At 35.1% G+C, this 16,005-nt stretch overlaps 1 protein-coding gene across 1 annotated transcript; it reads right to left on the bottom strand.

Annotated features, from left to right (window-relative positions):
* Positions 1 to 691: 691 nt before the first annotated feature.
* LOC144434147 (retinol dehydrogenase 7-like) lies at positions 692 to 12,847 on the bottom strand. The gene is made up of 5 exons (XM_078122601.1): positions 12,722 to 12,847; positions 4,868 to 5,197; positions 3,903 to 4,158; positions 2,600 to 2,763; positions 692 to 930 (listed from the first exon to the last, which is right to left on the bottom strand). Exons 2-5 carry the CDS (start codon positions 5,190 to 5,192, stop codon positions 692 to 694), a joined length of 984 nt encoding a protein of 327 aa, XP_077978727.1. The 5' UTR covers positions 5,193 to 5,197; positions 12,722 to 12,847.
* Positions 12,848 to 16,005: the final 3,158 nt, after the last annotated feature.

The raw sequence follows: 16,005 nt of genomic DNA, 5'->3' as shown, positions 1-16,005 counted from the left end.
AAGTGTATATTAATGAAATAGAGCCATATTCACTACATCAGATTGTAATCAGGATTGCATTGAGTACCTATTAAAATCTTCAAAACTTAATAATGACTTCCGTGTGTATTTTCTTATTATAATGACTTCCCTGTGTATTTTCATATCATTATACCTACACAATACAATAAATTATAATGATAAGTTTATGATATAGAATTCATACTCCCTGAGGTTAGAAATGTAGATTTGCCTAACTGTAGTAATCCTGACTTGACCTGACCTGACCTGACCTGGCTTGACCTGACCTGACCTTTGATTCCTGCACACATGAAGGGACCTGGCGGCCATGTTGTGACAAACAGTATATTCCAAAGATACCAAAATGGGAATCTCTTCTTTGAAGGAAATCATATAATTATCCCATTCTTATATTAAATAAATGAGGAACAGGCCATATTTTTGAGCATTTTATATGAATGTGTTTGTTAAAGATAAATTTAAACCGTTTTCTTGGAGTACGAAAGAAATCAAATATTTTAATTAATAAACATACCATACTAAAACATTGCACAAAGAGATATTCTTCCCCTTTAACGGTGGTTACAAATTTTTTTCTGAAGACATAGTTTCTCTTTGATCTCTCATTTAAATTGGTGCAAAAATAATCACCTTTGTCATAGATATGCTCAGTCTGGTACTTTCAAATTGGTTATCTCTCGGTTAATGTCTTCATCATTTTAGGCAGTTGAAAGTTAGACAATTTAATGTGAATGGGATCGCTGATCCAGGCAGGCAAAAGAGACAATGGAATCCAGAAGACTTTAGCATCTAATCCAACGCTGTATCTTCTCTTTGGCCTAACTGATGATAATGCGTGTTCCATGGCATCCACCACTAAATAGGTCTTTGTTGAACACCATTCCACAGCTTTATTCGTATGTTTAATAACTGAAAGAATGAAACACGGAATATCAAAGGTTACCATAGTGATACAGGATGTCAGTGATTGGTTAGTTGATCACAAGTAATCTCTTCACAAGATTACAATGGAATCTATCTTTTGTTTGGTTCTCGTACAATATTGCGATCAACTAACCCTGGTGCAGTCTTTATTAGATCACAGATTGTCAGACAAAACAATAACTTTGGAACAAGTCATCTCTTATCTGTATCTGTAATCTCACTACCAACACTAAGAGTGTATAGAGTTTTACGCGATATAACACTTTTATGTCTCACACACGGATTTTTGCTACAAATTGTCAATCAAAAAACAGACCTTCATAGTGTGCATACATATGAAGTGTTATATTTTATCTCACTGTGAACACAAAAATAAACAGTTTTGCGTTTGAATCTGCCTTGTCACATCCGCCAGTGATGTTGATTCGCATTCACAGTGAAATAACATTATCATTTTATAAATTATATTATCTGCAGTGTCTGTATTTTGGTAGTCTGTTAGGTACACTGTGACAGGGCACCCTCAAACATCGGTCAACCCCTTTCAGGATAGAGCAGGCCAGTGAGGGTGGAGTGACATGATGTGTACAACATGACAGGGCACCCTAGCTCACACATCAGTCAATCTCTTCGGATTCGCTGGTCCTTGTGCCCATTGCGTACATTCGCAATTCGCAGGTAACTAGTAATCATATCTTGTGCTTTCTTTGGCTGAGATGACTGACCGACCAAAAATATACTGCAAAGAGTGGTGGAACTGTATGCATATCCCATGGTAATTCAATATGGCAGATCCAAGATGGCAATTACTATAGTTACCTGCAGTCTCACACGAACTGATACATCACTTGATAACTCAGGGACCAGCGAACGTCTCCGGATAGAGAAGACTGTTGAGGGTAGAGTGCCATGACATATCTTACAGTCAAGTATTTTGGTTAGTAACTAATAACCTTGTGTGAGATACATAAAAAACATTGTGCTGACTACCGGTAACTGAAACTCTATACTCTCTTGATTTTGGTAGTATGTATGACTTTGTATACCTTTTAAAGGTTAATACTCACATGTATCAAAACACTGTGCTCACTAACTGAAACTCTATACTCTCTTGATTTTGGTAGTATGTATGACTTTGTATACCTTTTAAAGATTAATACTTACATGCATCAAAACACCGTGCTGTCTAACTGAAACTCTATACTCTCTTGATTTTGGTAGTATGTATGACTTTGTATACCTTTTAAAGGTTAATACTCACATGCATCAAAACACCGTGCTCACTAACTGAAACTCTATACTCTCTTGATTTTGGTAGTATGTATGACTTTGTATACCTTTTAAAGGTTAATACTCACATGCATCAAAACACCGTGCTCACTAACTGAAACTCTATACTCTCTTGATTTTGGTAGTATGTATGACTTTGTATACCTTTTAAAGGCTCATACTCACATGCATCAAAACACCGTGCTGACTAACTGAAACTCTATATTCTCTTGATTTTGGTAGTATGTACAACTTTGTATACCTTTTAAAGGCTCATACTCACATGCATCAAAACACCGTGCTGACTATTTAAACTGAAACTCTATACTCTCTTGATTTTGGTAGTATGTACGACTTTGTATACCTTTTATAGGCTAATACTCACATGCATCAAAACACTCTTTTCCATATTCTTCTTGGACTTCAGGAGTTAATTCATTCCACATATTTTTCATTGGAACAATCATATTGCTTTCAGAGACAATGTTTGTTTTGAAAAATCCTGGCTCAATAATACTAACAGATAAACCAAAACATTTCATACTAACCCTATTGAAAAAAGTAGAAAGAATGAAAGATTTGTAAAAAAGTTGAAAAAAATTGCTATATTTTTCACATTATAATAGGCAAAATAAAAATAAAATGTTTGCTTTCCGATAACGTGACTTCAGAAAATACAATAAGTAGGTCGGAATTTTATTATATATTACTTTTTAAATTTTTTAAAAAGGGTTGGTCAGGTTATTGGAAACAGCTTTTTTGTTTTTAGATTTATTGGCTAAGTTTTTTTTAAAAAAACCTAAATTATTGAATTAACACATTTCTTTACAGAAAGTGATCAAAGTTCTTTTCAAAAGTTACAAAGTTCTTTGATGAAGCTGATCAAAAAGTCTTTTGGAAAGTTGCAAACTTCTTCAAAGAAAGTGATCAAATGTTCTGCAAATCAAAAGGTAACATAACAGTTCTTCAAAGAAATTCTTTGAAAGTAGTCAAAAATATTTCTGGGAACTGAGTTTATTAGTCAACTTATCAAAAACGCTGATCAAAGTTATTTGCGAAAATTAATCAAAGATTTTTGAGAAACTGATCAACTTTGGGGAATTATTTCACAACTGTCACTAGATTGCTGTGAAATACAATGGTTGCAGATTTACTCACAGATTGTGGCATTTGCTTTGTAGATATCCGGGTAGACAAATTGTATGTCTACATAAACAAAGAAACTAAAGTTTATTTATTTTTTTTAAAACTACATTTGCTGCAATAAAGATTGTTGATTGTGATGAGCATCCAATTGAGTTTCTTATGTCTATGATATAAACATACAACATTGTATCAGGCAATAATCCCCCCCCCCCCCCCATAATTACTGTTAATTGTAGCAGGGACCTATAGTGCTAACAGTTCCATCATTTCAGTTGATGTAAATGAAACCATGACCTTTGACATGTTAAATAGTTTCCCCTAATGAGTAAATGTGATATTTGAATGTCACGTTTTATTTTATCTCACACTGACAGTCATTGTCTAAGGATATTATACACCAAATCTACAATCAATTTTGTATAATTCTTGACGTAGTTGTGGTTTCTTTATATACATAAAATATCTAAAATGTCCAGAGCAAACACCATGGTAAGCTTGTCGGCACTTTAGGATTAGCAAAAAATGTTCTGAAATGATCTTACCTGAGACCATCTGAGAAAGACTCGACTCCAAATTTGGACATGGAATACGGCCCAGATACTGCCAAGCGTCCAACTATACTAGACACGTTGACTATTCTACCTTGAGCCTTCTTTAGAAGTGGAAGAAATGTTATAGTGACATCTACCACACCAAACACATTAACACTAAAACATTTCTCATAGTGTTCTCTCCTATGCCAATCACATGGTCCTCCTAATGATGTCACACCTGCATTATTCACAACTCCCCAAAGGCCTGTCAAAATAATGAGATAGTTATTACACAAAAATAATCTTTATGTCTTAAATGGTCTGCTTTTTGATGAAGAAAGTCGTTTTCAAAAATAGTGCCAATAATCATATATAACACACACACACACACACACACACACACACACACACACACACACACGCACACACACATACATATCAGCACACACACAAACACATGCATTCACACACATTTTTTTGTATGTGTTGGTATCTTGACTTATGCCTTTTGTAAGAAATTAGTTTTACGTCAGAAGTCATAGACTCATACCCCTTAACTCAAACTAAAAATTCATGACATAAATCATACCCCTTAACTCAAACTAAAAAATCATGACATAAATCATACCCCTTAACTCAAACTGAAAATTCCCAACAGAAGTCGTATCCCTTAACTTAAACTAAAAATTCCCAACAGAAGTCGTATCCCTTAACTTAAACTAAAAATTCCCAACAGAAGTCGTATCCCTTAACTCAAACTTAAAATTCATGACATAAATCATACCCCTTAACTCAAACTAAAAATTCTCGACAGAAGTTGTACCCCTTAACTCAAAACTAAAAATTTACGACAAAAGTCGTACCCCTTAACTCAAACTATCCTACCTCTAACAATGTCTGTGCACTAAAAGGTATTCTGGTCTCAGAAGAGCGTCAATAAAATAAAATAAAAGAAACTTAGACTTTTGAGTTACCTGTATTTTCAGGGAGAAACCTTTTCACTTCTAAATAGGCTTGTTTTATGCTGTTGCTACTGGTAACATCCATTTTCACAGTTTTCAACCTTTCTGTTGTCACATTCTTCAATTCATTTGCTCCTCGGTCCGTCAGACACGCTGCTATGACATTAAACCCCTTTTTATCTAATCTCACGGCTAGTTGGTTACCAAATCCTGTGTCGCATCCTGTGATCAGTACATATTTAGAGGGGATGCCTTGGATGACTGGTAACCTTAGCAACCAATCAACGATGCAATACAGAATGAAGATGATAACGCACAGCAGGATGAGATTCAACATGGTGCCTGTGAAATAAAAACAAACAAAAAAACCTAGAATCATAAAACTAGATTAATGCAAATTCTGTTTCACTGTCCTCTAGAGATGAAAGAGTGAGTGTTGACTGACTGACTTCTGTGTAGTAAATATAAAATGTAGGACCATGCAATTTTGTTTTGCCATATCTGTTCATTTTCTGATTAAAAATATGCCTTCATTTTCATATTTTCCAAAAAAAATGTTGAGATAAGCCTCATGGCATAGGACGCTCCCTTCTCTATAGTCAATTTTCAGGTTGAATACGATTTTCATCATGAAATGAGGGAAAGACATGTTGACCTCTTTACTTGCGAATAATTTTACAGAACAAGCGACCTATCGGTCAGAATAGCTCCGCTGTTTTTTTTTTAATTTAATTTTTTATTTTGGTGACATGTAGAAGTGGTTCAGGTCTTCAGCTCTTCGAGTCACTATGCAGTTTTGTTTTAGCGATGCAATAAAGTGGTTAGTGGTTTCATATGATGTCTCACTATAAAACACATTTTACACAGAAGTTGGTAATGTATTGTACTTTTATACCATAGTCACCATTTTATAACAAAAATCTACTGTTATGAAAAATTGCACAAAATCTCAGAAAAAAATGACTGGGAAATGCACACAAGAAAAAGAAAAAAAGAGGATTTTGAGGTTGGCTATAAGTAATTCCAGTGTCTTACAGCTGTAACCCTGGAAAATTTTAATGAAGAATGAAATAAACTAGGGATCTAAAATAATTTTGAGGCAATTTGAATTTCAATTTTCTAACAAATTTACAAAGTCAACAACATTCAACTTGTTCTAGTTGTGGTAGATATATATAGGGAAGAAATGTATTAATCGCCATCTTAGTTTCCGTACGGCGACAATCTCAAGTACCCGGAAGAGAGTCATTCTCAGCCATACGTTACAGTGGTAACACTCGTTCATGTTCGGTTACCTTTCACAAAGAAAACACAACGAAATGGTTGAAATGATCTTTTTTTAATTTCTTTTCATCACAACAACAAAATCTGCGTGATCAAAAGTGTTGTAAACTAAACCAGAAAGAATTATCGGACTGGCTAAACTTCCCGATGAACTGGAAGGTCCTACTACTTCCAAGTAAGCCTCGATAGTACTATAGTACGTGAGAAAATCGTCTCAAACTAGCGATACAACTTTCAAAATATAACTTGACATGTCTTCATTTGTTAGAGTTATACAATTCAAGACGGGTTTTCACTCGAAAACAACAATTCTGTGAATAATGACACTCTGAACGCTGCGATTTCTCGGACGATGTTACCACTGTAACGTATGGCTGACAACGACTTGCTTCCGGGTTAGTCCCTCGTGCATACGGGTGGATTGTCGGCGATTAATACATACATGTACATCGTCTGATATTTTAATTCACAGTGTTTTTTGTGACCGGCGCCTGTCAGCAGACTCAGCCATTTTTTTCATCATTCCATTGTATTTAAACCTTGTACTTGACATTTCGCAATATTTATAATTCTCAACAAAATACCTCAACATGCCTCACTTCGCTCGTACTCAAAGCAGCCCCGCACGTAGTCCTGCTTGCATACGGAGGTATTCGTGCACCCGAGGACTACCCCGCGCGGTATGATCACTGACACTGATGACATGATGAGAGAGAACCTTTTCGGATTTACATGTAAAACGGGGAAAGATACGCAAAACATAATGCAAAGTCTGAAGCCAAATTAAAGTTGTAATTATTTTAATTATTTTTACTTGCCAAATATTTGCATTTTGGAAAGGCAAGACACGTTCATGTCGTTTAACTTTACATGTGAACTGTCGGCCATATTTAAACTTCAACCGCATGCCTGGCATGCCCTTCCTTACGCAAGTTGTCTGAATTCTGGTTCACTGTCATTCCAAATTGCACGACAATATAGAATTAACCACAAGTTACATGTTATCTGAAAACATCACACTTTTATAGTGGGTCTGAAGTGTGATTTTAGTGAGTACTAAGAACGTCCTGTGTTGATACTCAAGATACTTGCTGTGGAAAATCGCTCGGTCGAATGAGGTCACCTTCAGCTTCTGGTCGAATCAGGATAGAGTATGCAAATGAGGATGTTGCGGATTGGCTGATAATGTAGAAGGGTGCAGAATTGGATTTGAAGTTTACAACCCTGTTTCGAACAAACGCTTGTCATTTGGGCGCCCAATGCGTAGAGTTATGACTATAGCACATATTACATTGCTTGTTTGACGTCAATAGTGTCTTTTGAAAAGTGGCAGTTTACTTAAAGTCTCGTCGACTGATTTCCAATATGGCGTCGGTCATTATGCTCATTAACATATTCATTTTTTTTTCAAATTACAAAAAAAAAATCATAACAAATAAAAATGAGGATGTGCTGACTTGAAATTAACAAATCTGAGTAAGCTACCCCCTGCGCATCAACACGCCAGATATCAAAGCAATCTAATAAGAGGTTTTCAAGGAGTTGATGAAAATGACTTTTATGAAAAAAAATCATAAAAAATTGAAAATGGCACAGATCAACTTGGCATGAACAAATCTGAATAGCCTCCCCCCAGGGAACATGCACACCAAATATCGAAGAATTCCGACTGTCACTTATGGAGTAGATAGTAAAAATATAAAAGTTTGACGGACACCTATGATTCACTCTACTCTCTATACCTCAATACCCACCTATACCTAAAGCTACGCTTTCAGCTTTCGCTGACAGCGGAGCTAAAAAAGACTAAACGCCAGTAATGACAAACAAGGATTTTACTACAGTGCAGTCAGGATTTAACCACTGCATAGCCATGCAACCCCCTCCCCTCCCACCCCCTCCGGTGCATACAGAATACACAGCATTGTATGGGGGAAGAATAATGCATCTTGGAATGGGCAACAAGTCTTGCCTCTAAAGTAAAATGTCATTTTGATTGACCTGAGTGGAAATTTTGACAATGCAGCACAGTCAGGTATGTTAATTAGTACACATTGAGTTTTTGAATGACATCTCAATCTATGATTTTGTATTTATAATAATAATAATAATAATTATAATAATAATAAATACTTTATTTTTCCCACAAGGGGAAATTGGGAAACTGCCAGCAGTATGTACAACAATGCCACAAAATACAAAAATAATACAACTGTACAATTATACCAGATACACAACAAGATACACATACATGTAATGTTAAATTTAAACAGCTACAATAATTTAAAACTCAAACCCACAAGATCACTGCACTGCAGCTCAACACTGGTCATTAAAAATTCTTATTGCCTGTGGTAAAAAAGAATTCCTGAAGCGCTCAGTTGTAATCTTTGGTAAATTCAATCGTTTACTAAAAGTGCTCTTACATTCACAAAAAGTGGAATACAAAGGATGACGGTCATTCTCTACAATTGTTAACAGCGTTTTCAAAACTCTCTTATTGTATACTAGTATCTCTTCAAATTTCTCGTCTTTTACCGCACAGAACCCGCTCTCTTAACAATCTTATCTATGCCACCTTTCAATTGTTTATTCAAATTCCCTCCCCAACACACAACACCAAAAAACAAGACACTGCCCACAACAGATGTGTAGAAATTACTCAGAAAGTCACGACTGATGTCAGGATCGCAATTTACGAAGGCAGTACATACGGGAGTTATATTTTTGGAACAAATTTTCAGTAATTTTCTCTCCAATTTAGTTTTCCATCAATTCCCATACCAAGATACTTATATGAATGAGCCATCTCAACCTCTTTATCATTGATATAAATAGGTGTAATTGCTGTTGACTTTTTCCTTAAAATTTATAACCAGCTCCTTCCACTTGCTGACATTCAAATACAGAAAATTTCTGTCACACCATTGGACGAAATTACCGACTTCCTCTCTATACATAGTATCATCGTCATTCTGAATAAACCCAGTCAAAGTTGAGTCATCTGCAAATTTCTGAAGAGCACAGGTGTCATCGGTATGGCGGGAATCGCTGTATACAATGAAAATAAAAATGGGGAAAGTACAGTGCCTTGAGGCACACCTGTATCTGTGTATAAATTACCTGAAACTAGATTCTGTACACGGACAAACTGTGGGCGGCCTGTCAAGTAATTAATAATCCATAGAATAGTGGATGGATTAACGGACATTTTCGTTAATCTTTCTGGTAAGAGATGGGGCTGGATTGTGTTAAATGCGCTACTAAAGTCAAAGAACATTATTCGAACCACACTACCTTTCTTTTCCAAATGGGAATAGACTTTGTGTAAATAATGCAAAATTTATATGACACACATGCATGTACCTAGAATATCTGCTGATTAATATTTATAATTTGAATATTAATAATAATAATAATAACTTTATTACACAACTGTATCGTCAGTGAATACAGTGTGGTAAACAACAACAATATTAATAACAACAACAACAACAACAACAACAATTTTTTCTCTCTAACACTAACACGTTAATAACCACATGTTTTCAAAAAAATTGGCACGAGGAAGATGGTATTGGATAAATACTTAAAGATAAATTTCTATTAATACTACTGATTGTTACATCACATTCTTCAAACAATTTTTTTCTTTGTATACTGAAAATTGAACATTCTAAAATAAAATGCATCTCAACATCAACTACATATAAATTCACATCTTCTACAAAATCTTAAATCAACAGGAATTCTTGGGGATCTCCTTTTTAATACCTAACTAATTCTATATCTATGAACATTTCTATATCCTACTTCCCACACTACTCAATGTGGTTTATTCTCCGTATAGGTCGCATATAAACCTATATAGGAGAATGACTGTTTATACTTTCTCAACTCTCTGAAGAGCGTGCCTATACAAATTACAATCCACTGTAGCATCTGTAAGTACAAAATTTGCATAAGTACAAAATTTGCATAATGTCAATGTCCTACAGTGGTCAGCTGAGTTGACTTGGAGTCAGTGACCGGGGTCCTGGTTTCATCTTTGTGTATTAAAGGGCATATCTGAAACAACTGGCAGTGGTGAGGCTTGAACTGGCAACTTAATTCCCGCCACTAGCATAATTCACGACTCCATCATCAGGGTCATAAAAGCCCTAGTTTAGTTCTAAAGGCCATTGTGACAAGAACTACCAGAGGACACTACTGCCAGGGACATTGTAAGGCATACAATTTGTTATCTAAAGTCTGCCCATGGTTTTATGTTTCTACTTATGGCAACTCTTAACCTATTTGCCTTGATCAGTCACGATAGCTCTTTGTTGTCAGGTGTTACGTTTCTTTGATAGCCTTACTGAGTTATTTAGATGATAGATCACTTTGAAAAAAAACCTACTACTGTACCAGTGGCTATATTATACACAGGATTTGGGTTGGGTCTGCGACTGGAGTGCTTCATTCTAATTGAAGGGGATGTGTTAAGTAAGAAAAATGCTACTACTGGTAGTCTTTTTAAGTACATGTGGTTTGGGGTCTTGATTCTAACTGGAGTGCTTCATTACAATTAAGGAATGTTAATAGAGAAATGCCTTGCACTGAGGGGTACTTCGCAAATTGAATTGAGACTTGTCTTTTGAAAACACACCACAGATGTTCAAAATCACTAATTAAAATGGGTTATTGGTGTTAGTGGTTAAACCACTTGCCTCTTACCACTGTGGCCGGGGTTCGAAACCTGGGGTTTGATTAAATTTTCCACACTGTAAGTAAGAAGAATAGTGTCGTTCAGTTATGCAGATTTTCCCCGGTTTCCTCCTGCATTAACACTGAACCCATGAGGGATAGCCCTCACTGGACTTCTTTGGGAGAACTATCCAGTATAAATAAAGATTAATTATCATAAAAGTTTCTGGTAGTGTTAGGATGAGGGCTTTCATTATGATTCACAAGAGTTTAAAAGAGATGAGAGTTTAAAATTCTAAAAAACTGGTATACTTTTTAATCCTGTTTCTGTGATGAGAAACCAAAGTTTTCCCAAAATGATGATGCGGAGGAGAAGGGTTGGATAAAGTTTTATCAAAAAGATAATTTGCTAAAGTGCTTGGTCATTATAGTAAATAACAAGCTTTCATCAAAGACATAATACTCCTCAACATTTCAACTTATGTGGTTATAATCACCACTGGGTATACAACCACCAAGGGTTACAATCACCAGTGGTTACAATCACCAAGGGTTACAATCACCATTGGTTACAATCACCAATGGTGATTCACTCACAAACTTTTGACCAAAAATACTGAAAAAATGGATAGAAAATAGAAAAAGATATCATCTTTCTGTAACTGAATATTCTCAACACTAGGAACTTATTATGTACATACCAAATATCAAACCAAAGTGAGGAACAGTTTCAAAAAGAATGTCGAAAATATAATGTTGTCCAAAAATAATGAAAAAATTCATAAAAATGGAGAATAAAAGATGTCATTTTCCAATGAATAAATCTGAAAAGCCTTCCTGTAGGCACATACACACAATATCAATGCAACCTGACAACTGCTTTCAGAGCAGAAGTTGAAAATACAAAAAGTTGACAGACAGACAGACAGACAACCTGCCTTTAACTCTTCAAACTTTGCTTTAGGCTAGCTGCCACTGAAAGCAGGTCAGAAAAGATGATTTAAGCCGCTAACATTTGGTTGTACATTTGTTTGTATTACAATTGTCAAAACAAATCATGAAAGCACAAATCATTGACTATCAAACAACATGCAAGTGAACTAAAAAAAAAAAGTTAAGGCCTTGGCCTTATTCAAGGTCATAACCCGTATTCTAATGGCTCATTCCTTCGTTGCTGTATGAGCATATATATAGTGAAAACTATAGCTCAAGGGTGACAATGATAAACGTGCGCATTCTCATAAGCCTACAAACCTCGGCCACCAAACCTTGACTTTTTATTTCTCATCATCATAATAGAAGATTATAACAACTACCTTATTGTCAGTAAAATGGTGTTTTCTTGGCACCACAGGACAAGTCCATGCCATTCAACTGTATACACCGACTGTATGCACAATAACAGCTGAAGAACGTTGATTGATTTATCCTAAATATACAGTGTACTTATAGGTACAAGTAAATAATCTACTGTCTCAGTTCAGAAGTCCATTAATCACTTTTAAGGTCTTATCTTACTATTTTCTTATAAATTCAATCTATTATGATGTATGGCAAAGGAATTTGTTTTCTGGTAATGGTTTTTGTTTAGGTATATAGCTACAGATAATCATGAAAAATACATTAATTGATTTTTTCAACTCTGAAGTATAGCTGTGAAAGTCCACTATTAACCTAAAAAAAAGTTATATTAAACAAAATTACAAAAATTTTGTAACAAATGCCAAAAATTTGGTTCAATCTCCATAGCGATTAAAACACACAAAAGTTTTGCATATCCCGAGTTTGATGTTAACTTTTTAACTCCTAACTTTTTTTTAACAAAAAGTTAAAATAAATACAAAGCTGACCAACATGAGACTCAATTTCTTCTTTGAAACTGCAATTTTTACTTACCTAAATTTTAGCTGCAAAATTACGAAGTTATTCAGAAAGTTTTGCCACTTTACGCCAAGTAGTCGTCAGCTCCTGATAATAGCAATATGTAGCAGTCTGATCAGTTCAGTACATGTACAATACACATGTCAACCCTATAGTGGATTATCTCCAAACGACGTATGTCCTATGTATTTATGACTCGCTCAACTAGGTCTCATAACCGTTTTGTCCAATCACTGAGGCCATATGTCCACAAAGCAAAGGTATGCAAATCAGCCCCTTGTCTGTTGATTGTTGTACAGTGAGTGCATTGACCGGCAGTACCTCTAGGACACTCCTTACCACTGAATAACTTAAGTCATAAAAAAGGGGGGGAGGAGGCGTGGTCTGAAGGTAGCATTTTAGCCGGGAGGTAGGGGGGGGGGGCGTATTTGAGTATATGTATATGTGCTGCCCTTTCACTTTGGGGGTGCATTTTCAAGCCCTTTGGTCTAAAATGGGATCTGCTGTTTTTTTCCAGCTGAAGAGTCTAAAACAGGGTCCACTTAAGCATTATTTTCAATTTTGCTTGGTCTAATTAAAATTTTGTTCATTGTCCTTTACAAAATCATAACTGTCATTAACTACGCCAAAATGTTGCCTTCTAAGGAAAATGTATTTAGGTCTAAACTATCAGCTTTTAAAAACCTGTAATGGTCTAAAATGGGGTATTGATTTTTGGTCAAAGTGGGTCAATAATGGGGCCTGGGGTTTCCGGCACTGGCCACACACCCCTTAAAGCAGGCCACTGTACTGTACTGCCCTCGAGCAGTTTAGTACATGCCAAGAAGGTATAATCAATCTAGTATTTGGGATTGCGGTACCTGTTACTGTCTTTCCTGTTCTTTCATAGGAATCTATTTTCAACTGGAAATAAATAATTATGTTGGAACAACTATTCATCTTAATGGCGCAAATTTATGTTCAAACCATTATTTAAATAATGCCTGAAGTCAGTTGCACTCCTCTATTTTTAGACACACTGTACAACATTTTAAAAGGAAAGTACATTGTACAATAAATCATGTGATTTTCAAGTACTGATGGAATATACAGGATGTTTATTACTTCAATACGGTAAAGCTTAGATTTTTTTTCTTCTGACTTAATGGTTTGTTTTGTTACACTTTGGAGATAAACACAAATCTCGTCCTCAATGATGTAATATATTGTTGTTTCCATGGCAACACTATTATTATGTCAATAATTATGTCTAAATACACCTGTTACTAAAACGTCAAAAACAACTCTCAACATAAACAAGGCATGGCGGCCTAAGTACATGTACACATTTTTGGTACACACAAACATGTAAACATTAACAATGACAATGAAGTAAACAAAACGACAGTGAAGTAAACAATATTAGCGAACAAATCAACAGAAGTAACTAGTAGTACAGTAAAGAAGAAGACAACAGCAAAGTACAGATAGAAGTACATGTACGTGAAAAAACAAGTGACGTAAACAACAGTAAAGTAAATAACAGCAGAGATATACTAATTTATGAAAAGATTTAATTCCCGAATATTTCTGGAAGTTTCCAAATATGTTTAAATTTGTTCAATTACTTAATTCATGCAAAGTGAGACAAACAAGAAATCTTGCTATGTTTATTTACAAAGCGTTCAAAATTAGATTTGACAACTATTGATTGATTTATTGATTGTTGATTGATTGATTGGTGTATTCATTCATTCTTTTGATTTTCATTTGTACCTTCTCCAACCTTGTTGGGATTTTGTGTCAAATTATTTCAGCACTTAAACATGCTGTTGTATAGTTGCTCTGTTGTTATGTCATTTTGTACTGTTATTTAACGGTGTGCTCATTGGTCAAGAGACCTAATACAATAAATTGAATTGAATTGTAAACAACCACAGTGAAGTAAACAACAGGAGTGATGTAAACAACAGGAGCAAAGTAAACAACAGCAGTGGAGTAAACAACAGCAGTGAAGTGAACAACAGCAGTGGAGTGAACAACAGCAGTGGAGTAAACAACAGCAGTGGAGTAAAAAACCTATGAAGTAAACAACAGCAGTGGAGTAAAAAACCTATGAAGTAAACAACAGCAGTGGAGTAAACAACAGGAGTGATGTAAACAACAGGAGCAAAGTAAACAACAGCAGTGGAGTAAACAACAGCAGTGAAGTGAACAACAGCAGTGGAGTAAACAACAGCAGTGGAGTAAACAACAAAGTAAAAAACCTATGAAGTAAACAACAGCAGTGAAATAAACAACTAGTGAAGTAAACAACAGCAAAAAAACCTATGAAGTAAACAACAGCAGTGGAGTAAACAACAGGAGTGATGTAAACAACAGCAGTGGAGTAAACAACAGCAGTGAAGCGAACAACAGCAGTGGAGTAAACAACAGCAGTGGAGTAAACAACAGCAGTGAAATAAACAACTAGTGAAGTAAACAACAGCAGTGAAGTAAACAACAGCAGTGAAGTAAACAACAGTGATGAAGTATACAGTGATGAACTAAACAGCAGTGAAATAAACACCAACAATGAAATAAACACTAACAGTGAAATAAACACCAACAGTGAAATAAACACTAACAGTGAAATAAACACCAACAGTGAAATAAACACTAACAGTGAAATAAACACTAAGTGAAATAAACACCAACAGTGAAATAAACACCAACAGTGAATAAACACTAACAGTGAAATAAACACTAACAGTGAAATAAACACCAACAGTGAAATAAACACCAACAGTGAAATAAACACTAACAGTGAAATAAACACTAAGTGAAATAAACACCAACAGTGAAATAAACACCAACAGTGAATAAACACTAACAGTGAAATAAACACTAACAGTGAAATAAACACCAACAGTGAAATAAACACCAACAGTGAAATAAACACCAACAGTGAAACAAACACCAACAGTGAATAAACACCAACAGTGAATAAACACTAACTGAAATAAACACTAACAGTGAAATAAACACCAACAGTGAAATAAACACTAACAGTGAAATAAACACCAACAGTGAAATAAACACCAACAGTGAACTAAACACCAACTGAAATAAACACCAACAGTGAAATAAACACCAACAGTGAAATAAACACTAACAGTGAAATAAACACTAACAGTGAAATAAACACTAACAGTGAAATAAACACCAACAGTGAAATAAACACCAACTATGAACTAAACATCTACAGTGAAATAAACACTAACAGTGAAATAAACACCAACAGTGAAATAAACACTAACAGTGAAATAAACACCAACAGT

The sequence above is a fragment of the Glandiceps talaboti genome, chromosome 4 (genome assembly GCF_964340395.1).
Source record: "Glandiceps talaboti chromosome 4, keGlaTala1.1, whole genome shotgun sequence".
Lineage (NCBI taxonomy): Eukaryota > Metazoa > Hemichordata > Enteropneusta > Spengelidae > Glandiceps > Glandiceps talaboti.
Note: the sequence above shows the minus strand (reverse complement) of the source record. Positions and strands in the feature narration are given on the sequence as shown.